A 26,420-nucleotide genomic window follows, 5' to 3' on the forward strand; every position below is an offset into this window, starting at 1 on the left:
TGTAGTTCCTATAAAAGTTTTCAGAGTGTTCATTTCATGTAATAGGAGACTCCACGACAGCTTTCTCCTGAGGGAAGGCAAGCATTTCTTCGTGTTATTTATTTTATTTCTTTTTTAAATGCCTTAGTCTCGTGTGTCTTCAATAATAACATGAGGAAAAATTCTTGAAATCTTCCTTGAATCTTCTGCCTTGTAACACACCAGTGCAATATTCTTTCTTTATCTGAAACTTTAGAAACAAAGGAATGCAGTGGGCAAAGAGGCTGCAGTGTCGGTATATTAGTTCTACCTCTGCCAAATAAGGATCAAGCAGATTTGCATCTTAATTATTTTCTAATGCGTTTTTAGTAGATGCATCAAGACTAAACTGTTTTAAGAGAGGCTTAATGGATGTAATGGTTTCATTTGCTTAGAGTCCAAAATTTAGAATTACTTTTATAACAGTGCTTAGAGATTGCAACGGTTTATAAATATCAGGTAGATTGCACAGAAATTATGTGACTGCAAAACAGCGAACATGTGGCACAGATGAAGTTGCAAAGAAGAGACGAAAAATCTCCATAGGCCGCTCAGATTTTGGAATTTTGTGTATTGGGAATAGGAGCTTGGCTTGTGCATGGTGTTCCATATTCCTCTGTCCTTTGAAGTTGTAGGGGTTAGTATTGTTTTCCATCTGTGTTACTTATTTTAATTTGCTTGTCCTCTGTCCTCCATGAATTTGCACTTGTATTATAAGAATAATACAACTTCATGAGAAGTCCTTTCTGTCCTGCATGCAAGCTGCAGAGATGTCTGATAACAATGCTGAATGCCTGTTTGTTCAGCAGGAGCTACAGTGTCGGATGTTCCCGGTGGTCTCTGGACATCCTGGGGCACACCCAGGGACCCAGATAACACTGACTTAGTAACACTCCGCTACAGGTTGTGGTTCAGTGTGCAAAGATGTTTCTTGTGTGTATAAAAGTTAAGGATCAATTATTTTGCCCTGTGCACAAGCATTTCCAAGAAGTGAGCAAAACTGAAAATAACAGGGAAGGGGAATAATACTGCTACACATGCTTTTGAATGGTTGCTTTCCCCTTTTCAGTCCTTAGCCTCCCATAGAGTAGCTGCGTTTTTCCACACTGGAAATTATTTCTGAAGATTCTTCTGTGTGGGAGGTTTATTTATATTTGTCTAACTTTGAGGAGTTAAAAAAAATCATGTTTGTGTACACTGCTTTTAATGTATAAATATAAGATAAATTTGGATTAATCTCCATAAACTAAGACTGGAATAATTTTTCAGATAGAGATTTGTGGGCGAGAGGGATTTTTTTTATACAGTATGTAGAAACGACAGCCTTATATCTCTGCTCAGTATCTTGCTTTCTTCAAGTAGCAAGTATGAATCCCCACTTTTCATCTGCTGTACAAAATTTGTCTTAGTATGTAACTTCATTTGTAGTTTCAAGGTATTGTATTATTAGCATTTGCATGATGCATACAGCTGTTGAATGAGTAAGAGAATTAATTAAACCTTAGGTTTGGAATGCCACACTCAAATACAAGTCCGGTGAGATGTTCCTTTTTCGAGTTTGATAAAGTTAATAAAATTTAAAAGGGAAGGGCTTTCTTTTTCTGACAGATCTGAGCCTAGTAGCATTGGAATAATATTAAAGATTCTGTGATAGAGCTTAAAATAGGACTCCATTTAGCATTCTTGTCAAAATTCCCCTCTTTTTAAATCTACTCTGTATTATTCTGATGCTATTTTCCAGAGATGGCTACATGTGGCTTGTAATATACTTGAGGGATAAAAGTATCCTTGACTATCATTGCATGGACATCTCTGTTTTTGTGTCATACATTTAGTGCCACTTAGTAAAATCAATGCACCATGAATAATGGACTAGGACAGAAGAAATGCATGGACATGCTCATAACCGTTACTGTGGCACCACATACTTTCAAGGGGAGTAACTTTGAGATAGATAACTAGATGGCTTTGCTGGTATGTGTGCCCAATTTTCCAAAGAGACTAAATGCCCTTTTCTGGAGTAGGACAGTCTTTTATTCTGTTTTTGCCACCTTCATGTCTTTCTGTGGAGCTGATCTCTAGCAGTAGAGGTTGTCATGAGAGGGAGGTGATCTAGGGGAGAGAAACAAAATATTGTACCAGTAAGGGCATAATTTATTTCTGTCTCTCCCCAGGTATGTTTCCAGTAAACATGGAGCCTTGAGGTCTGGCAGATACTTTTTTTTTTTTTTTTTTTTTCTTTTTTAAAACTTCGGATGAGCAAGCCCAAACATTGTTGGGATGCTCTTTGAACATTGGTTTCCTAGAGTCCTTTGTGCAAAAGACCCAGAGTCACTGATGGCAGTTGGATACAAATGACAGTAAGAGGTTTGGCAGTTAGGTAGGTTTTGGGCAGCTAATTATCTTTGGGATATCCTTGGAGTTCAGCTGGTTTTATTTCTAAATTCAGTCATCACTTCCAGACCACGGCTGAGTAAGCCCACTGATCCTGTCATGTTCTCCGCAAGCTTCTTTCAGTTTTGCCCTCGAATAGTGTCTCAGAGCTCTGTGGAAGGACCTTTTGTCTGCAGAGGGAACATTTCAGTAACTTTAAGTTTCTCTTCACTGATAGTTCACAGTCACCTAAATTTGGTGCGGAGAGCAAAGCTGTCATAAGACAGCAATGTTTCAATTCATGATCCCGCACAACAGCTCTTACACTGCCATTAAACTTGATTATTTATAGAAATTTTTGTAGTGTGAACTCAGTAATTATCCTGATTTATGTACAAACTAAGGGGAGTTAAAAGGAGGATAAGTAGTTGAGAGTAAAGCATACAGTTTGGTTTGATGTGTGTTCTGCTTGCTTAGTCATATGAGAAGGAAGCCATATTTTTTAATATATTGTATTACCATTTTAATGCCTTTATAAAAAAACCCCACTACTAAATATTGACATGATGCAGAAATAAGTCATTTACAGCGCTCAAAAAGCTTGATATTCAGTAATTTTATAGAAAATTATAAGTACATAGTAGTAATTAAATGCAAGTAATAGATTTTATCCTTAGCTACTGAAATCTTTTGGTATGAAAATATATTTTTAAATAACTGCTTAAATTCCTAGAAAAAGCTACAATAAAACAGGAATTCAAGAATCAGAGTAGGAGTTATTTGAAGTAGTTGTTGCTCTAATACAAGTTAATTGGATTGTCATTCCCAGAACGATCTGTTGTTTCTTGAATACTCAGAATTAACCACATTTTCCAGCATGTAACAGATATCTCATCATGTTTCAAAAATGTGCCTTGGTTCATGGTTATATAATCAAAGCCACGTGTTATGAAAATAATTCTGAATGAAATATTGTTTCATCAATTGTTAGTTAATTTTGTACCTGAAAAGAATCATTGAGAAGGATTAGTTGTGCAGATGAAATGTCAGGTCTCAAAATGATGCTAATTTAGCTTCTGTGTGTATTGTCTCTTATTCCAGTGTTGTTTTTTCTTGCCAAAATGTCTGTTAGAGCTCATGATATCTCTGCAACATGCCAGTGCAGTAGGAGAACTAGTCTCTCTCCGTAGTTTTTAGTGTTAGCATGTTTGCTGCCGCTTGTATTTTTCACCGTGCATTTTTACAACAGAAGCTGAAGTGGGGATGGGAACCTCATCTCATTTAAATTATAATAAAATAAATTCAGGTAAACTAGCCTTGTCTTAACTTCATACTTTGCTGAGTCAGAGAGGTCCAGTTCCTTCCTCTGATACTGTTCAAGGGGTGAGAGCAAAGTGAAGTAAAAAGTTCCGTTACTTCGTGGTGAACCTATGGTTGCAGTCAGAAAAGCTGTCATTGCCCACACTAAATAAAAGGCTACAATTTGTAGAGGGGTGAAGGGCTCAGGAGGTGAGGAGAATGGGGAGAGCCCAGTGTGGCTGCCAGGTTGTGCCTTCTACTTGCTTGTAGGGTGTTTCTGGTTGTACCTGTTTTATAGCTGTTAGTTAGTTGCCTGTAGGATCCCAACCGTCACGGGAATACCAGCTCTCCTCCTTGCCAGATTAGGCAGAGGGTGTTCAGTTTTGTCATGAACTGAAAGAAACTTCATTAAAGTACTTCTAAAATACCTGGTAACATTTCAGAGTTATTGTTGGGACTGTTCATGGTGTTGAAACCAGTTGATTTAAGATTATTCAAGATGAAAATGAGGACAAATTACACTTCAGGGTTTAGACTTTAACCTGTTTTTTATTAGGTATGGGGGGAAAAAGTAAGGTTAACCAATGATCTTAGAGAAATTTTGACAGTAAACCGGCAACTACATGTTTTTTCCCAGCATTCCCTCAGGTATATGGAAAATACTGCTAAATTGCCTTACTTCAATTCCACACACAATTGTCAATTCAATTCAACTCACAATTCCAAAGTTGCATTATCTATCTTTTTTATTTTATTTTATTTTATTTTATTTTATTTTATTTTATTTTATTTTATTTTATTTTATTTTATTTTATTTTATTTTATTTTATTTTATTTTATTTTAATCAGTATAAGAAAAATGACCAAATTACCCAGAATTAGTCATATCTCTGTGGCTGAATACCAGTTACAATTTGAGACAGATCCTGCGAATGCTAACATTTTTATCCTTTTATCTTTACTGGATTCTACTTCATCTTTATCTTCAATAGTTAGCAACTTTATTAGCATGCACATATGTATGTATTTTGAATTTTTAGAGAGGGAACCTTTTTCCTTGATGGGGCGAATGATTTTGCAGTCAGATAAATTGAAAGCACTTCTAAAGGCAGCTGCTTTGCAGAGAATGAAATCTGAAACAACCCAAAAGAGAAACTGTGTAGACTCCTGGGAAAAGTTAAAATGCAACATATTTGACTGAGCCACAAGCAACAGATTGGATAGGGTCAGAGAATCAGAAATGGAAACGGTCCAAAACTCTCACTCTGCAATATTCCACAGACATCATGGAGATCTATAGGATTCCCCAGAGAGCCCTACTTAAAGAGGGGTCGCCGGGATGGTTAACAAGGTCATACTTGTGCATGAATCATTTTCATCTTTATTACTAGTAAGGAAAAAACAATACATTAAAAAAAAAAAAAAAGGTGTGGGGGGAAAGGGTTGGGGGTGGTAGAACAAAAAAAAAAAAAAAAAAAATCCCAAACAAACAAAAAGATCCCCATATCCACACACTGAAAACCTTTCTTCCCCCAGTGCAAAGGTAACTTTCCTTCCATCTCTGGAGTATAGGGACTATTGCTGTTATTGTTACTCTGGTCAGGCAGATCTTTGGGAACTGTTTCTACACTTTCAGAAAAAAAATTTAAAAATGTAGTTCCCATTTCAGATCACCTTTTAAGATAAGTTTTTTCAGGGAAGACTGGAGAGAGAGATTTGAAACAAACTTTGATAGGACTAAGGTTTGATTATAAGCCTGTCCAAGATGGTGATTTCTGCAAGCTGTGTGGGATAGCACTTATGGAAATTGTAGGCTGACCAGAGATGGAGGAACAAGGGTATCCAAAACTTAGATGCATGCCTGAAGAAGCGTATCCTGCCTGCCTCCACGCTCCTTAGAGATGACAGATTTTTCATGACACTTCCCCCAGGTGTGAAATTATTCCTCCTTCTTCTGTAGGCTGCATGTAGGAGGATTATAGGTGGTCAGCATTTTAAAAACTTATTGGAAATTGCAACAAAAAGTGTACTGAAGGCCAGATAGACTTGCTGCAAGACCTATCTCTGCCCTCTCTCTGTGGAATTAGAATTGCAAAGCCTCATGCAGTAAACCCCAAATGGAGATTTTTCTGTAAATTGTGTGGTAAGGTTCCTTGCTTTTTGGGAAGTGATAAGTGCACCATAGCAGAAGTATGTGCAGGCTTATCAATAGGCTATGATAACGACTGATGACTCCTAGTCAATTCAAACAAAGCTATTAGTAAGGCAGCATGCCTAGAACCCACAAACTCCAATGTAGATAATGGTAAAGAGATCAGGATCTAATTGCATAAATGTGTTAAGGAGAGCCTGAACTTTTTAGAATTTGAACTCTAAATAAGAGTAATTATAGGAGTTGAAACAGGCACATGGAGGGTGAATTAAATTTATTTGCCAGGGTAACCCAGCAGGTCAGTAGCAGAGCTCACAGTAGGATTTCTGAAAGCATTCAAATTTTGGAGAAAATTCTTTATAGGGAGAAAGTCCGAGCTCACTGGTTTGCTATAAATAAAAGGAACAATGGGAGGTTACTTAATTTGGGTATGTAACTTACCATTTGAAAAATAAAAGGCTTATTAATTGTAGAAGGGTAAAACAAGAACTGAGCTGAGAGCTAGCCAGATAGCTTAACAAGAAGGAGCAAAGCACATATTTCTTTTCACATTAAAAGTGAGAAACTAATGAAACTGGTAAGCAAGGGATGTAGCAGAGCCTTCATCCCTAGACATTTTCAGGAAAGACTGAAAGTGTTTCATGAAAGACAGGCATTAGTTTTGCTCTACTTACTTGGCTCGATAGAAGAGTAAGTAGGCAGCATGCTCTGCCCTCCAGTACCCCAACTGGATGTTTCTTACACATTCAGAACTAAATTTTAAAACCTAAACAAATGAAAAATTCTTCAGTTATCCTGAGTCCAATGCCAGGAGTCCTGACTATTTGGCTGTATGAAATCTAACCTAAGCTCTTACAAATAAATTATCCAAACCTGAATACTCCTGTATTTTAGAAGATTAAAAAAAAAAAAATTGTTTGAATTATAATCATTTTTTTCAAACAACAAAATCCAAATGCACATGTAAATGACTCTGCACTTCCTGTTTCATCATGGACTAAAAGAGGAACAACCAAATCACTACAATACAAGGCAGGCTAAGTGTCAGGGGTGAATTTTTGTTGATTTTTTTTTCTTAAATCCAGGAGATACTGGAAAGCTTGCATGGGTGTCTGAAAGAGTGAGATTTTAAAAAGGTTTACCCAGCATCTTTTGTGTCAAACTCATATCGTCTGCATGTGATTCAGTTTAAAACGCTGCAGTAAATGAAAATAAATGCTAAAGAAAAATATCAGTTAATGTAGCATACACTAGAAAGTGTTTGTTCTTAGGGAGTTTTGAAGATGTATCTATTCCTGGTGTGCCACTTCTGACTGGTGGACTCTGCTGTCTAACTTTTCAGGAACAGTAATAATAGTAGTAGCTATTTTTGCCATTTCCTTTTCTGTAATCTCTGTATTCAAGATGTTACGTTCTGGTCTATCCATTTCATGCAATATAGGTTGCCTGGCAGCATGTCTCAAGCTACTACATTTTATTTTACCTGGTTTTCCTTTTTGCATTCAAACATGAGTAGCATGGACTATAGCAGTATTCTGTTTAGTTTTTCTCTTAACAGTGTTTTGTATCTGACATCTGAGGAGTCTCGGCGTTGCTCTGGGTTTGTTATGGCTAAAGCTGCAGAGGAAGTCCAAGTAAATTACAGATAATTGTAGTCCTCAGGATAGCCATTTTGTTAACGGAATTAGCTTCATTAATCTTTCTAATCTGATAATTAAACAGAGGATAAAACATCATCAGAGCAAGACAAAACCTATGTGTTACAGCCCCTCCACCCCCACCCCACTCCCCTTTAAATGGTATCTAAAGATCTTATTGTAGTACTTTCTAAAGGAGAAATAAAAAAAAAGAAACCAAAAAAACAACAAGAACCAAAGAGAGAATGTTCCAACGATGTTTACTTCTGAAAATAAAAAAGCTGGTTCCTCTGGCAGTTTTTCTGACACGGATAAGATAGCATTGAGGGCTACATTTTTTGACAAATCTTTGAGGTATGTTTTGCCAAATCTGGGTATTTATTCAAGGAAAAAAAAAAAAAAAAAGAAGTTGAAAGGTTTAGTGCTATCCTTGAATTTACTTTTTCCAGGGATTGAATGATTGAACATATCTAATATGAATAAATGTATGTGATTGAAACTGCCGCAATTATTGGAAAAATTTTTATCTACACCGATATTTTAGAAATGAACTTTTCCTTTAGGAAACAAGAATAATCTTGCTATTTAGATATCGGACTGAGACTTGAGAGGTGCATCCAGTTTCCTATCTGTTACAGACATCCTTACTTAAAACCACACTGTGGAAAGAGTGATGGACAGGGAAGTCGTGGGGCACAGAGGGGTTGATGAAAATACAGGGTCATCCTGCGTGTGCTCTGTGTGTGCTCACTACGGAAAAGGACTAACGTATCTGCACAGCAGCCAGTTTCTGTAAATACTGCTTGCAGTTGTGTGTGTCACGTAGTGGGAAGTCAGAATTAAGTGTTTCATTCTAAACTGAACAAACATTTTAAAAGATTAAAAAAAAAAAAAAGAAGCAAAGATAGTTTTGCAAGTAACTTGTATTTTATTAATTCTGTTTTTATCTTTATTCTTCCAAATGTCTTTAAAACTTAACTTCTAATATAGCTTGAACATCAAGTCTCTAAATTGGTTCAATCCTTGGCAGGCTGTAAGTAGGAGAGCTATTTCCAGGAAGGATACTTTTGTTTAAATACTTGATGCCAATTCTGTTTTACTATTGTGGTTTGTATATCATGCAATGTTTGTTTATTGTAATGTCCGTGTTTGTTGTAAAGCAGCTCCGGCTACAGATGCATATGTGAAAGGACATAGAAAATATTTGTGTAGGACATACTTTTTCCTTCCATCTTCATAACCCATTGGAAGAATGCTTATTGTACTTCTTGAAGCTTGTGTATTCATACTTTCATCTCGGTGCTTGATGAAGAATGTAATTTATTTTTTTTTTTTATGAACTGGGAAATAAATATTTTTGTCGTATTTCTGCAATTTTCTCCCATTTCTATAACCAAACCTAAATAATTCTGAGGTGACTATATCTTTTTTGCTTGTATTTCCAGTTTCTTTCCTCAAAAATAGAGGTGTATCTGTGGTGAACCTGAATGGGAAAGTAGGAGACACATTTTGAAAATTGCATTGAAGTTACTAAAAATGATCAATTAAAAGGATAGTTAAACTGAGACATCTTATTTTAAAAATTGAAGCTTGCAAAAATTGCAAGCTTGCAATTCCCTGGATGAATAATAAAACCTCTTAAGTTATGACATTTTCAGTGTCTTAATTTAAAAACTGTTAGCAAACTTCTTTATTACTTTTTAAAAGCTTAGCCCTTACATTAGGAGAAAATCCCCTTGGTCTTTTGACATAACAGGACAGCCGAAATAGTAATGAGAAGCACTCCAAGAATTAGGAATGAGGTTAAAAGGAGTATGCCTCTGTTTCCAAAATAAAATTTAACATTTTTAGAGTAATTTTAGCATAGCTTTGTTCTTGAAATATTATTTCACTTCCTTTTGTTTGCTTATGACAACTTCATGCTACTTCAGAGCTGCATATATAATTTTTGTTTCTGTATGTTCCCATGACTGTCTGTCTGCTCTAGGTCCTTCATTCTGCTCATTCACTTGTGTTTTTTAATTAAAGATACTTCGGTCCTTGTATTATGTTATTTCATCATATTTCTTAAGTTCTGCCTACCTGCAGTAGTGTTCTTTGTTTCTTGCCTGGTGGTGGTCCATAGAGCTGCTCCTCTTTGACACTACCTCAAAGCAGCTTGGCCATCTGGGTAGTTAAGAGTTCAGCCCTGTGATGTAATTTGTCCTTGGGTGCCAAGGTGAGACTTGAAACAGAAATTCAAGTCAGTCACTATAGGTGGTGACTCAGTGGTGTTCAGCAGTGCTGACAGGTTGATTATCAGCCAAAATTTCAGAAAGTGTACACTAAGGGAAACTGTAAAGTAAAACTGGGATTTGGTCATGTTAAAAGACCAGTTTTGTACAGAAAGAGGAGCAGCTTGGATGCTGGAGAACTTTCAGGCAAGTCTTTATAGCTTCTAGAGATGTTTCCTAAAACAAGATACTGTTTATTTTCTGGAAATTTGGGGGGAAGAGTTTGGTAATTCATAGCCAGTTACTGAGATCAAAGACGCCTCTGGGCATACCTCCAGGGCTATCTTAGTTGCATATTCTGTCGTTTCAACCATTTTAGTTGCAGAGAGTGAGGGGAGGGAATCTCATATCTAAATCAAATCTGCAAAATAGAAGTGTAACAATTTACCAGTTGGACTTTTTCTTCTCTCTGCTGACGAACTCTGGTTTGCAGCTGATGCTGGTGTTGAACATCAACAAGCTACTTAAAAGTTCTAGCGAGTGTCATCGAAGCACAGTTTGTCCATTTGCAGCATATTGAATCAAGCTGTTTCCTTCCTAATGGAGGATTAACTTCTATCATGAATGCAAATGGAGAGTACATTTAATGTGGTTGCCTTTCAGATAAGAGAGGCCTTTCTCCTTTCTTCCCAGGGAGCTGAACTGAACTCTAACTCATAAACAGTAGTTGTTGTTTTAATTTTTTTTTTTTTTTTTTTCAGTTGGAACAAAACCTAGATACGAGTTTTGTTGCTAACTGGAACAAAGCCAGTGTAGCTTTACTTACAACTGAACCTGAACTAGAACTGAATGAAAAAGGACTCGCTTCTGTGCTGCTTTCTTCTAACTAGCTAATTAATGATTGTAAATCCAGTAAGGTTACTTAGAGGTGTTGCACAGTTCTGTTTGAAAGAATGAAAATTCAAACCTCTTGTGGGAAGGGACTGAGACCCTTGTGGGAAGGGTCTGAAAGTGTCTGTACAGTTTGTGCTGAGGTTTTGTGTAAGGTATATTAATTTTCTAATAGTTGGTCTGGGAAGATCTTCCCTCTGAGGCATTTGAGAGCTTTACTCAAACCAGGGTGTCATTGATGTTCCTAACTTTTGTTTTAAATACGGTTGGTTAATAGGCAAGTTCCAGAATCTTTATTTTTTTACAGGGGACTAGAATAGGATTAACAGGTGAAAATGTCACATCATCTAAATATCGCCTTTTCCTAGCACTTATTTATATCCTGCCTTTGGAGATTATTTTGCCTCATTTAGGAAGGATTTGAATTTATGCCACCTTAGTCTTGGATCTTCCAACTGTTAATCTCCCTGATTTTTGAGGTCTAAAAATCAGCACAGCTATTTCCTTTATTCTTTGTACAGTAATGCTGTATGGATATTTCCTACTATGTACTGTCTTGAGTTTCCCAGAGTATCTCTGGCAGGAGGAGAGTGCAAGAAAGGAGCGTTTTGACCATAAAGAGAAGAAAAATACCATGTGCTTTACAGGAAACAGGTAGTGTTGCTTTGATATCTTAATCCGTAAGGTTTCACACAGTAAGTCCTACTTAAGGGAAGTAACGATATATGGAAATTATTTAAGGAAACAAGGAAAAATGTATGCAGTGCACCAAAACTGTTGTATATGACCAGGAAAAGTACCAGTCAATCCTAAGGTCTTCTGCTTATCCATTTACTTGCTGTTATGCAGATACTTATTTCATGGTGATTGTCCAAAGTGGACTCAGAGGAAATACTACTACAATTTAGGAGAAATTCCAGATAACTTTGTGGTTAAATCATAAAATTTGGGACTGAGACTGAATAAATGTTCCAACTAGGAGTTTGTCTTAGGCATATGAGCAAGTTCTTATCTCAAATTGTATTGTAGTAAAACAAATTGACAGTATTTATCAGTTTGTGACGTGTAGTAATCAGCTAACCATGATGTGCTTTCAGTCCTGATTCTCTATTCAGTGTTTTATTCCTAGGTGTATAAGTAAGCCCATCCCTTCTGGTTGCAGTTCTGTAGCATGACATCAAAAAATGCCCGTAAGCCAGGACGATAAATGTGATTCAAATATTTTGTGACAGCTAATTATTTCCCTATGGTTTGGAGAGTGCCACTCCACTAGTGCATTAAAGAATACATTTTGAAAAGCCTGGTGATGAAATTACAGGTCAGATCTTGCCACATGATGCAGTTCCTTTATTCTTAAATCAAATAACCATCTGCTTGGGAAAGTGATTGTGCTCTGAAGAGTTTCTTTTCTTTCTTGAAATACATTTAGCAGATGTTTCAAGTGAATGGCTTTATAAAGACTTTTGTTTTGTAGGTGGTTTTACTTCCCTTTCACTCAAAAAGTCTAGTTTAGCGTTGTTCAGCCAAACTCAGCTCTTAGCATGATACTTCACATTATCTCTGAGCTTGTATAGGTTTTTTGTACTTTATCTTCATGACAATTGCTAAAATAATGCAACCTCCATTTCTAGCGTGGCTATAGTTATAGAACAGTGAAAATGTACTATGTAACTTAGTCTTATGAAAACAGGGGAATACACTGTACTAATAGAAGACATTTACATCACCAGAATAACTGTATTGGGTTAAATAAACCAACAAAACAGTGCACACACACAGGTGCCTGAAACGCTCATACTGGTATGGGTCTCTTTTGACCTGTTCAAGCACAGCATGCCCTGAATGGCTGGTCTAGACAGCCTCATCTCTCAAGGTTATTGACTTATTCTTCTACTCATGAAGAAATTTGTCTCGTTTATTTATTTTCCTCTCTCATGAATTCTGATTTTAGGTATTTAGAAACCATGACCAGTTTGGGAATGTAATTGTTACAACACCTTAATAATAGTTAATACCTTGTGTCATACATACTCTCACCATCTGAAGCTTTCAAGAAAGTAAAGGTAATCTCTTCCTCCCTTCAGATCAGGGAGTCAGAAACTTGGTCTCATGCAGTGACCCTTCTGTGGTCATGCTGCTTGATGCCTTTGCAGCTGTTAGTACTGCTCTGCTGTCTCGTTGTATGTAAATATAGCCATCTGTCCAAGTTCGCTTTCTGGACACTACCAGAAAATTAACCATCACCACCCTAGTCCCAGTACCATGGGTCATAAAGGTTTTTCTTCTTTGTAATACACAAAATGAGTACACGACTTCTGAGTGTGCAGATGTGCATGCTTGTGCACACACATGCATTTGTGTGTCATGGTTTGAGCCTGGTTGGCAGCCAACCACCACACAGCCACTCACTCCCCCTTCTCTTCTGGCAATGAGAAGGGACAGATGAGCAAGGCTTGGGATTTGAGATAGGACCGGGGGGGTCAAATCACCCATTAAGGTCACGAGTAAAAGACAGGCTCATTAGGGGAAGAAAAAAAAGAACATACATTTATTCCAGACATTAACACCACATAACAGAGTAGGACAGTGAGAAGCATTGCCACATCTTGAGAACACCTTCCCCCCACCCCTCCCTTCTTCCCGGGCTCAGCTCTGCTCCCAATATCTCTACCTCCTCCCCCAGTGGCACAGGGGCAGGGAATGGGGGGTGCAGTCAGTGCTGCCGCTGCTTCCATCTTCGGTGGGGGGAGCTTCTGCAACTTCTTTCCCCTGCTCCATTGTGGTCCCCCTCTCACAGGAGACAGTCCTCCACAAACTTTCTCCAACATGAGTCCCTCCCATGGGCCGCAGCATTCCCCACACTGCTCTGGCATGGGACACCAGCTTTCTCCAACTGGAGTCCCTCCCACGGCTGCAGCCCTTCCCAAGCTGCTCTGGCGTGGGACACCCCCACATGCTGCAATCCTCCCAGCGCTGAACTACAACAGCGGGGCTACCTTTTCCCACAAGATCCCAGCCTTCTTCGGGCACAGCACCTTGATCAACCAGGTGAAAAACACAGGCCATAAATCAATGTCTGCTCCACCGTAGATCTTCATGGGTGTCAGGGAGGGGCCGCCCTGCCGTCTCACCACAGGATACAGGGGGAGTCTCTGCTCCAGCACACCCTCGCCTCCTTTCTTCCTCCATTCCTCCACTGACCTTGATGTTCACGCAGCTGCCAAAACCCCTTCTCACAAGTCCGATGCCTCCTCACCAGGTCTCTTCTTAAATATGTTATTGCAGAGGTGTAGCTGATTGGCTCAGTTTTTGAGCAGAGGTGGAGCTGACTTGGAGCTGGGGGAGCTTTGAGAAGCTTCTCACAGGGGGCTGCCCCTATAGCCCCCTCTCCTGCTGCCAAAAAGCCCCACCACTCACTCAAACCCAGGATACCATGCATTCAAAAATGTTCCTCCACTGGTGCTTGGGAGGCCTTAGGTACAGTAGATTGTGGAAGATCAAAGTCATATCACGTGCGATTCAGGACACTGCAATTAAGTATCGGTATACGCTATATGAAGTAATGGAAGGATTCTTGTTTTAGAATTGATTTCTGAATACTGTGGTTATTTCAGCTGATCCTTGTTTTTCCCTGGCTGCTTTTGTTCTGTATTATGTCAGTGCATGTGTCTGGCACTGGAAAGTGTTTGATCTTTTCTGTAGGTCATGCAAGATGTTTGATGTCTTTTTGTTTACTTTTGAGTATGAGTAAATAAATGATAGAATCCCCTGTGGCCAAAATTTCTTAACTTTTATGTATCTCATTGTGGTCAATTACAATGCGGCAAGCTGTGTTATGTTTCTCTGTAATTATAATAATCAAATATGTAACATTCATAATGAAAGGCAGATTTGTGAATTTTGTGGGAGTGCACTGGCTCTGAAAGAGACCTGCTTTCTTTGGGCAGAAGAGCAAGAGGCTGTGGGAGGGGAAAAATCACGGAGGTAAACAGATTTTAGGGAAGTTTTCTCAATGTGTTTTCTGGGCAATTTCTTTAAAAGTCAAATTTTCCTCATGTAATCAATGATGTAACATATGAAATCTGTTAATTTTCAGATAATTTTCTCAGCTGTTTTGCTGAACTCACAGAGCCTATTGCAAAGCTATCCATTTTAGGTGAGTTTGCTAGGGATTCAGACATGACTCCTGGAGGGAAGTTTGCAAGTTTAATCTTACCTCTAGCTGTTGTTTTGGTCAAGAGTTTGCTTCTGTTCCAATAATGATGGTGTTTTGAAAGTTTTTAAATGACTTTGCAGTCATTTTGACTATATTGAAAAGTGTCACTATAAAGGTTTTGGTTTCTATTAAATAAGATAAAATAGGTACTCTATTAGCTAAAGCAAAAATATCTTGTGGTTAAAGAACGCAAAATCAGCACAGACTGTCTCCAGTCATTTTCTATTAGATTACAACTGTTCTGATTTTCTTATGCATTTTCATGGAAATAACATTTTATCAAAATTGAAGTAAATGCCTCTCAAGCCAAAAGACGTAACTGCCCCAGCCTCTGTAGATATCACCTCTTTAAACACAATCCCCTCCCTCCTCCCTTCAGAGAGGTTGTGCGTTCGAAGAGAAACTTCCTGTTATGCTGTGCTCAGTAAGGGTTAATACATACTGACTTCTCAAGTCCTACATGACTCAAATAGCCATCTGCAGTGACAGGTCACGTGCTTGGAGGTTTATGCTTTAAGCCATCCAAATATCAGATAATCCTAGAACATCACAACAAAAGGTGCAAAGCAGGTTTTATGATTTAATTCGTTCTGTTTCTGTTGCTTATACAGTCCATTTAGGTTTATGCTGTTGCCAAAATCCTAAACAGCTTTGTGGTTGGCGGGTTTTTGCTGTGTCGCATATACTGTCTAGCTAAGGAACATCAGAGTAAAACTTACTCAACCTTTATGCTGTTAGGAAGTTCAGTTATGGAAAACGCATTTGTGTAGACATTGTTTATTTCAGATCTGAGATTTATGTCCTTGTCTCTTGAGAGAAATTTAAGGATAGTCATGCTGGTGTGTAAATGAATACAGTGCAACTCATCCTAGGTGATGTTCTTGTATTGGAACATAGGTGGCTGATGAACTGTGTTGTGATCAAATGAAAACCTGTGATAACGAGGCACTGAGCCACTGAAGATAGAGGTTTATCACTAGTTTACAACAGGTTTCAGTTTGCTCCATGGGGCATGCAAAATCTTTCTGCTGGTGCTATTGGCTAGAAGGAAAAAAAACACTCCCAAATGTTGAGGGAATGATTCAGGCTATATAGTGGTCTAGAATGTAAAATCTTCTTCATATTCAAATAGGAAGCATTAGTGCAACCCAAATAATTGCATAGCATATTCTACTATTCCTCATGCCTATACGATTAGAGTGAGTATATGATTTCCTTAGCAAAATCTTAGTCTAAGAGAATTCTGTCCAAGTTTCATATTTTTGGGATTGGGAATTATGTCTTGCACCTGACAGGAGGAAAATGGTGAGCTTCTAGACAAGCTTAGGACTCAGTCTTTCAGAATAATGCTTAGGAGTTAAAAGCTTGTGAGAAGCAAACCTGGAGGAAAAGCTGAACTGTTTTCACAGTCTTCTGCATAGTTTGATTAAATTCTGTATTCACAGAGTTGCCCAAGAACTGTGATGCTTTGGAAATGCTGCAGAGAAATATGTAAGCAATTCTTTGTTTGATATCGTTTTTACTGATGAGCATTAACTGAATGGAAAAGAGAGGAAATTGCCTCCTAGATATGTACCCATTAAAGTTGTTTTTAAAGCGAGAAAAAAAAAAAGTACTTGGATGTCTCTGATATTGCAGGAAGACAGGATGTGTATCACTTGACAAAGTGAAGCTTAACTGAGAAGTAGAAGTAGTCCAGTGGGCAGTCTGGGCCTTTGGAGACCACAGTTCAGTTCTTCTTTATCCATAGACTCCTTGTATGACTTTCTGGCAAGTCATTTAGTCTAGCTTGTGCCTTTGGGAGTATCTCATTTTACAGATGGGGAACTGTCTCAGAAGGGTGTTGAAAATAAAATCCATTAATGACTGTGAAACTATATAAATGCCTTCAATATGCTGAAACTTGGCCATGGTTTCAACATGGGTTTTTTCCTCTGAAAGTATGTCTGGTTTTATGGATGGTTGCCTTTTGTTCCCTGAAACAGGCTACTAATATGCTTTATGCATGCCTGGAGTTTTTCAAGATCTGTGCTGCTTTCCAGCAATTATTGTACTTTTCTCAATACACTGCCACATAAGGATTGTTTCATCAATATAGAAGTTGTTTCAAGTACCTTCACAATTAATCTTACTTGCACCTATTAAAACTCTGTATTTTACCAAAAATCACAGCAATAGCATGGGCCAGTAACATGATAAAATGCTTTGGTGATCATACATTTTGCTCAATGACAGCTGTTACATCTTTTGTTGCATGTGGAGAATGTGGCTTGTATGTGCGAGGCATATATTTTGCAATCTCTTGCTTACAGCAAAGCTGCTCTTGAATCAACTCCTCTGTCCCATCCCTAGTTTGCACCTTGCCTTTTTCCCGGTTGTTCTTTTGGACGGTCATGTCTTTTTAGATACCTTCTCATAGTATCTCTCTGCATGTATAAATGCTTGCCTGCATTCAGAGAGACAGGTCAGAATCAGAAGTACTGTGATCAGGCTATTCCGGTTGCATTCAAGGATGCCTGTTATATTCAGCTGAATTGGGCCAGTCGTTATGTTTCTGGTTACATGTGCCTAAGGGCATTTCACGTGTGATAACTTCCACGGCATTTGGTGAAAAATTAATGGAAACTTTATACTATGCTATATGCATCTTTTGTTACTTATTTATAAAATGACATTTCGCAGTCCTCACCTTCTCAGTGTAGTTTAATGTGCAGACTGAAAGAAAAGGTATGTAGTTTATATTCTAGTAATCTGACTATTTTGGAGGTATTTATACCTTTATGATTTTAGGCATGAAATTAGAAATGTTTTATGCAATATTAGAATTAAATCAGTCCTTTTCATTCCATACTTGTTTTGATGCATAAAAGACCTGTGATCAAAAGAAGGATTCCTATTAGATTAGGGGATTCTGCTTTTTTGGGGATGTTCGTTTTATATGTAACATCAGCTGAGGGAGCTCAGCTGCCGACTCCTGGCAAAAGTACTAATTCATGTGACTGATGAGACTGTCGGCATAGGTACTCAGTGAAATTAAATGTGGGTGTTTTATAAATCTAAAAATAAGATTATGTCCATTTCATTCTCATTGGTATTAGAACATTTTAAGACTGAAACCTACTTTCTTTGTAAAAGTGACTTCCTTTTATAAATAGTTCATTCTGCTTAGAGCATCAGCAAAAATTCTGAATAAAAATCAATAAGCAGCCTTTCTAACAAATTGTATATGAAACCAGTCCACTTGATTGTTAGTGGAAACTTGGGTTCAGTGCTCCAGTCTTTTTCCTGAGTTGTTTCCAATGCTGTTTGTATTTAAATGGGCAGAACAGAGATTTTGTGATGGTGGTCACCAACTCCTCCAGGTGCTTCGTTCTTATGCAGGGATGGTGCTGGGGTTTTGTATGTGTCTGTGCACACTGGGATTTGAACTGCGTAAAGTATTGTACTGAAAGCTTAACCAGACAGTATATAGTGCTAATACAAACAGAGCATTAGGCATGCCTGTCTTTAATACAGCCATCTGTTGAGTGCTATAGCAGTTTTTCAAAAGTCTCTCTCAGCATAGACATCAAAGTCTATTCATGCACCTGTGCCTCTGATCTTCTAATATTTTTCTTATTTCAAAACTGCAAAGGGAGAGAAGCAGTATTTCAAGATCAGTAGCTCTATTTAAAAGCAAAAAAAAAAAAAACCACAGAACTCATGCTGCCAGTCCAGAAATTGTTAAAAATGTCTTTACTTAATATTCAGCACTTTATTTATGAAAAAATACTCAATGACGCTTTAATTTTCTTCTTCTCTGAGTAACCCCTGGCCTTGCTAACACATATTTCCTGCCCTGTCTATTTACAATAGAGCTGATGAGATCATTTGCTTGATCGGTTGGTCCGATGACATCAGCCAGACCTGTGAACTCCTTTACCGGCTTGCTCTTGAATGGCACAGAAGCGTTTTTGTGAGGAGCTGGGTCGTGGAGGGAGGAGGTTGCATCGCCCCAGTGCATTCAGCAGCTGTGGCCCAAAGGAGGGAGGCAGCAGAGGTGCCCCTCACGTAAAGGTCCTCGCAGGTGGTGAGAGAAACCTGGAGACAAAAGAGGTGGCCCTGTGAGGCTGCCTGCTGAACGTAGACAGGCAAAGCCTGGCATAGCCCGGACATTTTGGTGTTTCCTTCCCTTCCTCATTGACTTGCTAATTTGAAAAGACCAACAGATGGGGTCTCCCAAGTTATTCGTGTGAATTGGTGATCTCCTGATTATCAACTTATTCTGGCCTACTGCCATACCCTGATGTCGCTCGTGACTAAGGAGGCAGCTCGCTGACAGGGGCGAAGCAAGGCCCACTGTCCCCTGTTGCGGCAGAGCAGCATGGCGCGGCGGGCCGTGGTGGGGTGGGAGTGGAGGGAGCCTCTTCCCAGCCACAAGCCCTGCGTGCAGTTGCCTCAGTGTTAGCAGAAGTGTCAGGAAAGTTCTGGGCTTTCTACCTGTGGAGAGCAGAGCTTGGTTGGACTCTGGCGATGAGGCATGATCCCTTCTTTTCGGCCTGCGTCCATTTGGTCTGCCATCAACAAGGATCTATAGTCCTGTCCTCATGTCGGCCCCAGGGCTGCCAGCCCCTGCCCCAGCAGTGCTGCAGCATATTTTCGTTCTATTTCAGTATTGATATACACCATGTCATTTCACTCAAGTCTCCCTGAAACCGTGTGACAACTGCTATCTGACAGTAAGAGCTATTGATTACATAGTGGTTTTAGTTACAGTGTAATTTTTGAGAGATAGGTGACTGCAAAAATTGTCTGTAATGTGTAGGTCACCATTAAGATACTCAAATCCAGCAATACGTAGAGGTGCTGGTGAAATGTGTGGTAAAATACAGGAAGAATTGTAGTGAGCTCTTCATTGTGGTGCCTAAACGTACAGGAGCTTATTCCCACAGCCCGTGAAATCTTAAAGTACAGCAGCTTGATACTGAGCACCTGTATTTCATGCTGAGTGAAAGTGATCTCCACAAGAGCAAAGACTCCTTAAAATCTACCGGAATGGTGCAGAAATAAATAAATTTTGTATTTCAGAAAAAGAGGATAAAGCACGTATTTCTTTCTCCCAGTGGGGATACAAAGGGAGCATTATAAACACGTGTTAACTGGCCGTATGAGCTGTGTGTGTTCATTTTCCCCATTCTGTGACCAGAGCAGATCTGTCTCCCTGGGATCTGAATAGGTCACAGTGTTGTTTTTCACATTTGCATAGCTGGGCTCAGTATAAATTACAGTAAAAAAGTTATTTGATACTACTACTTTTTAAATTTCTTCCTTGTCTCCTTGGAAATAGTGGTGCAAATGTATGGCAGAACAGTGCTTTAAATATTTGATTTGTAAAATTCACTGGGTTCAAACTTTCCAAGTGCTAAGGATGCACACTTTTTTTTTTTTTTTTTTTTTTTTTTTAACTTCACTGAAGGTTCAGGGTCCTCAACACCTCTTTGCAAAAGGAGGTTCTGTTGGTAGTGAACTGTAGACCTGCTTATGTGTCCTGCCTATACCTTGGCTTCATGAGTTTTGGAAACTTTGTTTCCAGCATGTGCAGTCACCTGCTTTGGGAGCCATTCTAAGTTTTCTTCTAATTCTCTTCTTGATTGCAGATTGACTTGGAGCCCGAAGGGAGAGTGTATGTCATCATAGACCTTTCAGGATCATCAGGTGAAGGTAGGGACTTTCAATATTTTATGTTGTTATTTCATGATTGGAATCTTCCAAGGGTCTCTGCAATGGAAGTATTAGCGGAGGTGCTGTGCCAATATCTTCTTACATCTGTATGAGGTCAAGTTCAAGTGAACACATTTTGATGTATCTGCCTGTGAGTCAATGAGCAGTTGCAGTTCATCTTACCTTGTTAATCACCAATGGTAACAATACCAGCTAAAGGGACAGTAATGAAATGAGAATAGTTCAGTAGTATTAATTTCCAGAAGAAACTTCTAAATTCTAATTTTTGGAAAAATCCTAACCATTATGTAGGTAGAAATGATAAGATGTCAAAGGGGGGGAGGGGAAAGGGGGGAGGAGTTTATTTGCTTTTTTAATTATTAAAATATTTGCTATTTTTCCAATAAATGTTTTCTTTTTCAAGTAAAGTAATGAACAAAACATTGTAATAAGAGGTGTTTTCATGTTTATGACACAGCAGTTACATGCTGGGGAAAAAAAAAAAAAAACAAAGGAAGATGGAAGAGAAATATTCATTAAATTCTTAAGGTATTTTTCTGCTATTAAGTGGGAGCAGAGTGGGAATAACAGATTTTATGAAGAAGCAGATCTGTGTATTTTAGTCATGCTGTCAATAACAGCCTGACCTGCTGAAGTGGCCTAGATGGCTGGTTTGGGTTTGATTATTCTAAATTATGTCCACTGATCAACTTTTCCACGTAGCTCATAATGCTTAGCTAAACAAAGTTATCATTGTTCCACAGTACATAAAGAAGATACACATAATCAGCTGAAACCGAAAATGCTATGAAATGAAATGAAATTATTTTGCCTGGCATAGTTGAGAAGTAATGGAAGAACATGTTTGTATTTCTGTTCTTTGTAATGGATTGCTGTGTTCTGACCAATTACTAACAGTAGCTTGCAAAAAAACTATATTGTTATAAATCCTGAATTTTATAAACAAAGCAAACTATTATTTAAACTTCACCTTACAGAAACATTTTGTACCCACATAAGATATGCTTTACCTTTTTTCCTTCCTGCATATTGAAGAAAATATCAGTTAAATAGTAGTTTCCACATATCTTGCTAATTGTCATGCCAATGATGGAACTAAAATGTGGTTAAAGGCATTGGTGTGTTTCTGTCATAGAGCAGGTAGAGGTTCTTCCAACCTTCCACTGATAGTTAATTGATACCCAGACAAGCATTGTGTTACTATTCCATCACAAGATGGACTGTCAAAGGGCAGGAAGAAGGGTGTTATGTTGGTTTTCATAAGTTCTTTAAAACTCTGTAACCTTTTATACAGGAAAAGAAAAAATGGCTATGATAATGTCTCCCATATTATATGCAGCATTACCCTTGGAAAGAAATTTGCAGAACTAGAATTTGTGTCTATATTAGCATTGAAGGGGAGCACTCAAATGGACACAGGACACTGTGGGAAAACAGCTTATGAAATGCTGTCTTATGGGAAACCCTTGGGAAGACCAAGAGGCTTTAGTTAAGGTAAATTTGGTAGAACTGTGGAGAAGTTGGTGAGTTTACAAAACCCAATAGAGCTTGCATAGTTTTTGAGCTTTCCCATACAATTAAATAACCAGGGGAAAGTGTTTTATATAAGTATTGTAAAATTCTCTAAGAAAGCTACAGTTCTCTTCACAAGGGAAATTGAACCAGGTTTGTACAACAGTTTGTAAACTGTTTTCATGGTGTTTTGTTAGTGATGTTATGAAATGCTATTTTTAGATGACTTTATTAGGGCTGAGGCCTAGCTAATTTTGGATGAGTGTTCTCTCACTTCAGCTGTCTTAGTGAAGCACCTATTTTAACATAACAACTGTATGCATCCTTCTGTAGTGAACAGAAACACTTAACCCACATGGAAAGTAATTTACTCTACATATTTCAAAAATGCTTATTTCCTCTGAGCTATCTATATATGCATATATAAATAAGTACGTAAATAGAACATATCTGATATGTATTTTCTGCATTTCAATTGTGCGGTCCACTGTAGTTGATCTGTATTTGTTAACTATAAAAGGAACATAAGATTAAGGTTAGACTAAACACATGACTTCTGAGTAGCTAAGGTTGGTTGAGGTGATTGCTACTCTTGACCCAATTTGTTAGCCAAGAAACTGTTTAGTCTTCACTGTGAATAGCAACAGAGTACATGGCATTTTTTTCATGCTGAGGAAATGGGTATCGCTATTTCACCTCAAATTCTGGAGGGGAAAAAAAAATAGTAATTTATGAAAATAAAAATGCTGGTAGCAACAATTTTAACTGGATGAAGCTATCATTGCATGTTTCTCAGTTAGCAGTATTGTAAAAATATATGCAATATAAAAATCTCAGCTATTGAGATGTAGTATATACTTACCAACCAGTATTGTCTTGGAATTCTGTGTACTGAAAATTGGACTTGTTCCTTTTATGTGATATATGTAGGTTTCTAATAATCAGCAATCAATAATGTAACTTCAGTTGTTTAGCATATTTAAAATATTTTTAAGATAGATATCCAAATTCTGTTTTGGTATAATTGATTTAAGATTAGCTGAACCTATTAATATGAGTGGAGAGATTTGTCCTCTATTTAAATTGCCTCTAGGAGCCAGAAGTCCTAGTTTTGCAAGTAAGCCCTTATGTGAATAAATTGCTATATAAATTGAAAGCTTATATGTAAAATCCTAAATGGTGAATAAAGAAGAAACATTCTCATTAGTTGTGTATTCTCAATAGTTTTAGCTTCTATGTACTATTGACATAAGATGTTGTTGCCATATAGCTCTAAAAATTCAATTGTCCCTTAGTCCCAGCTGCCAGATTGCTTATCCCGTTGCACTATTTGCACTTGCTTGGCAAAACAATGAAAACAATTCATTGTTATGAGCTGACTTCCTCAACAGAAGTACACAATTTGTTTTCCCCCTCCTCTAAACTGAATCATTCATGGACTTTTATCACTTGTGTGGCTGAGGTGTACAGAACAGATGGATGAAGGGCAGGTTACAAAGGGAGGTCAAGAATACTGTCTCTCCCTGTCACATCGAGACAGTCTTGTTGAGAGCCACCCTTAGATAGCACTATCAGCATCTGGCAGGTAATTCTATGTGGAACTGTAGAAAGAAGGGTTGAGTTGCTAGCTTTGCTACTTGCAATTTTTTTCCCATTTTGAAGACAAGCTACAAATCCACGGGAGTTGTAGAGCTGTGCCAGCTTCTTTGCCACCTCCTCTATTGTGAAATTTCTTTCAGAAGCTGCCTGAAGGAGAAGCTCTACTTCTCCAGCAGTAACAATGCACTTGTTAGGGGGCAGCCTGGAAAGCGCAAGGCTTTAGTCTGCTCTCCACTGGATATCCTGCGGCACTGCCAACTCTCCCAGTGAATTGTTCACATCTCAGGGAATCTGAATTTGTTCTGAAAACATACTTTTCTAGAACTTGCTCCCATACAATTCTAGTCTTAGAAGCAGAGAAGGGTTGAAAACCACAAATGCTAAAATCCGAGAAGTAGAAAGCAAACTACTTAAAAAGCCCTTACAAGAACAACAAGCCCAATAGGAGTGTTTTTATCATCACCTTTTTTACACTAATCCTGTTTTGGAACCTGCTCATAGCTTTTGAATGTTCTGCACTGAGAAGGAGGGTGAGTAACTACTTATTTTAGGAATCTTTTGTAAATTCTGTAGTAGGAACTGTCTGGCCCACATACTGAAAAGAAAATGCTAAATAAACTGTTTATCATGCAGAAGGTGATGTTCTCAAAAGCTAGGATTTAAATTTTTCTGCTAAAATTTGAACATTCCCATACTGTGCTTTTGAAAGCAGTTATGCAAAATACTTTAGCATGCTTTGCTAATGTGGATATAAGAAGAGGGAGGGAAAACAGCTCTTAAAATACATTTTTAAAATTCTCCATTTTAAACTATGTAACCAGTATTTCCGTAACACCTGTGATTCAGGTCTTTATACTCTCAATGCCAAAATTGATCTGCAGGGTTATTTACCTTCTGTAGATTTACTTGATTTGAAATGGCTCTGTGCATTCAGAGTAGATACATATTTGTGTTTCCCATGAATGGAAACAGCTGTGTCAGTGGAAACTTCCCAAATGTAGATATGCACTAAGGTATCTATTCACAGGCTAAAATAACTGCAACGGTTAATCAGTACAGTTCTATTTATAAAAGTATTTGTTTATAATTTTAATACTTTTATTGGAGGTTTTAAGTGTTGACAAGTAATAACTGCCCACTCAGAACTTTAAGGGATATTTTAAAAACAAATCCCTTTGGTCAAACAAACAAATGGAACTCCTGTGGACCAGACACAGCATCAGATAGTATTAGTTAGAATTTTTTGCTTAACTTCATTGAGCCGTGCACTGTACCGTATGCAAGCACATAGAATCTTTAAGAATAAGTGTTTCTGCTGACTTGCTTTTGGGAGACCAGATCAAAATAAGGGTGGTTGTTGTTGTTGTTACTCTGCTAGAATATTTAGTTAGACTTGCAGAGCATGTAATCAGTCTATTCTGTTGTTAACCAAATATCTGGTGACTCTACTTTATATATGCAGTTATAAGAAAAACATAGTTTATAGTAGACTGGTGTTTGCAAGAAGTAATTAGCTTGGGAAAGATATTTGTTCTCTGTTACTTTGCAAACTGGATTTAGTCTTGCATCTTTAATTTCTGTCAAGACTATGAAGAAGGGTGTGTCTGTTTATCAGTCTTTCAATGAACAGAAGACTCTATGAAGACATACTGTCTTACTCATTTCTTTAGTGCTGCTGGTTGTCCAAGGTCATATTGATTTTCTATATTCATTCAGTGTTGCTGTAGTGTATACATTATTTCTAGGTTGAAGTGCACTCACTGACTCTTTTATTGACATGTTTTGGCAGTGTTTTTTCATCTATTTTAGTGCTTGCACAGTTTTGTGAGTGAAGTTTTTTAATGATTTCAGAAATACTTAAGAGCTCCTATGTAGCTGATCAAGATCCAAATGCAGGCTGAAGGTTTAAGACATAACTAATATGATGACACAATGATTGAATTTATAAACTGGAATAACAAATGGCCATCAAGTGGGTAAGAGAGGTAAATTGCCTGAGGAATGATTAAAAACATTGTCAACAAAGTCAGTTTTATATGGACTGAAAGACAGATGCTGCTCTATTTAAAAGCTTGTGACCTCCCTGCTGCATTTGTCATTGTAGATTTCTTCTTCCTTTGGAATTATTATTTTAGGTGTGACACAAATATATACAGTTACTTATGGTAGCTTTCTACCAATTTACAAATTACATTACCATTTGCAATATGTCAGTATTGAATCAACTGTAGAATGACTCCAGAATGACCTTGACGTGTTAGGTTTTTTTCTTAATTGTGTTTATTATAGGTAACATGTAATAAAAATATAAGAACTATTCAAAAATCTTTTTCTATGTACTATGTCTAGTCAATTGTAATGATTATTCATCATTGTTAGATGTCCTAATTTGCATTAAGCAATTGTCTTTCTATACAATTACAGATTCCCCATTTTAGAGTGCTCAGTTGAATTGCAATAAAACACCACAGCTCATATTGCAGGTGGTAGGTGCTGCAGAAAGCAGCCTGTTGGAAGTTCTTGGTTATGTCTCCAAGTTATTTAGTTACAAAAGATTATATCTTCTAATACATTCATCTTCAGATTCGTCTGCTCATAAGACATTTAAGTTTCACAAGATGAAGAATTTAAGGTGATATTTACTAATAAAGCCTGTTAGCTGAAGTAATGGCAATATTTTATGAATGCAGAACATTTTGTTTAGGTTGATTATTTGGCCTTTTGCCAATATCCAACAAAAGTCCTTAGAATTCTGACTACATCAGGTAATGTATTTAACATTTCAGTCA

The 26,420-nt window shown here is 37.8% G+C and overlaps 1 protein-coding gene across 2 annotated transcripts in view; it reads left to right on the forward strand.

Moving 5' to 3' along the window:
* The window catches only part of PRKCE (protein kinase C epsilon), a 300,249-nt gene that overhangs the window by 84,314 nt on the left and 189,515 nt on the right, over positions 1-26,420 (forward strand). For both annotated transcript variants that reach the window (XM_032985267.2, XM_032985266.2), the window contains exon 2: positions 20,436-20,499. In XM_032985267.2, the coding sequence (XP_032841158.1) occupies positions 20,436-20,499 (64 nt within the window). The remainder of the gene's footprint in view (positions 1-20,435; positions 20,500-26,420) is intronic.

The sequence above is a fragment of the Tyto alba genome, unplaced genomic scaffold (genome assembly GCF_018691265.1).
Source record: "Tyto alba isolate M040663 unplaced genomic scaffold, T.alba_DEE_v4.0 Super-Scaffold_16, whole genome shotgun sequence".
Taxonomy (NCBI): domain Eukaryota; kingdom Metazoa; phylum Chordata; class Aves; order Strigiformes; family Tytonidae; genus Tyto; species Tyto alba.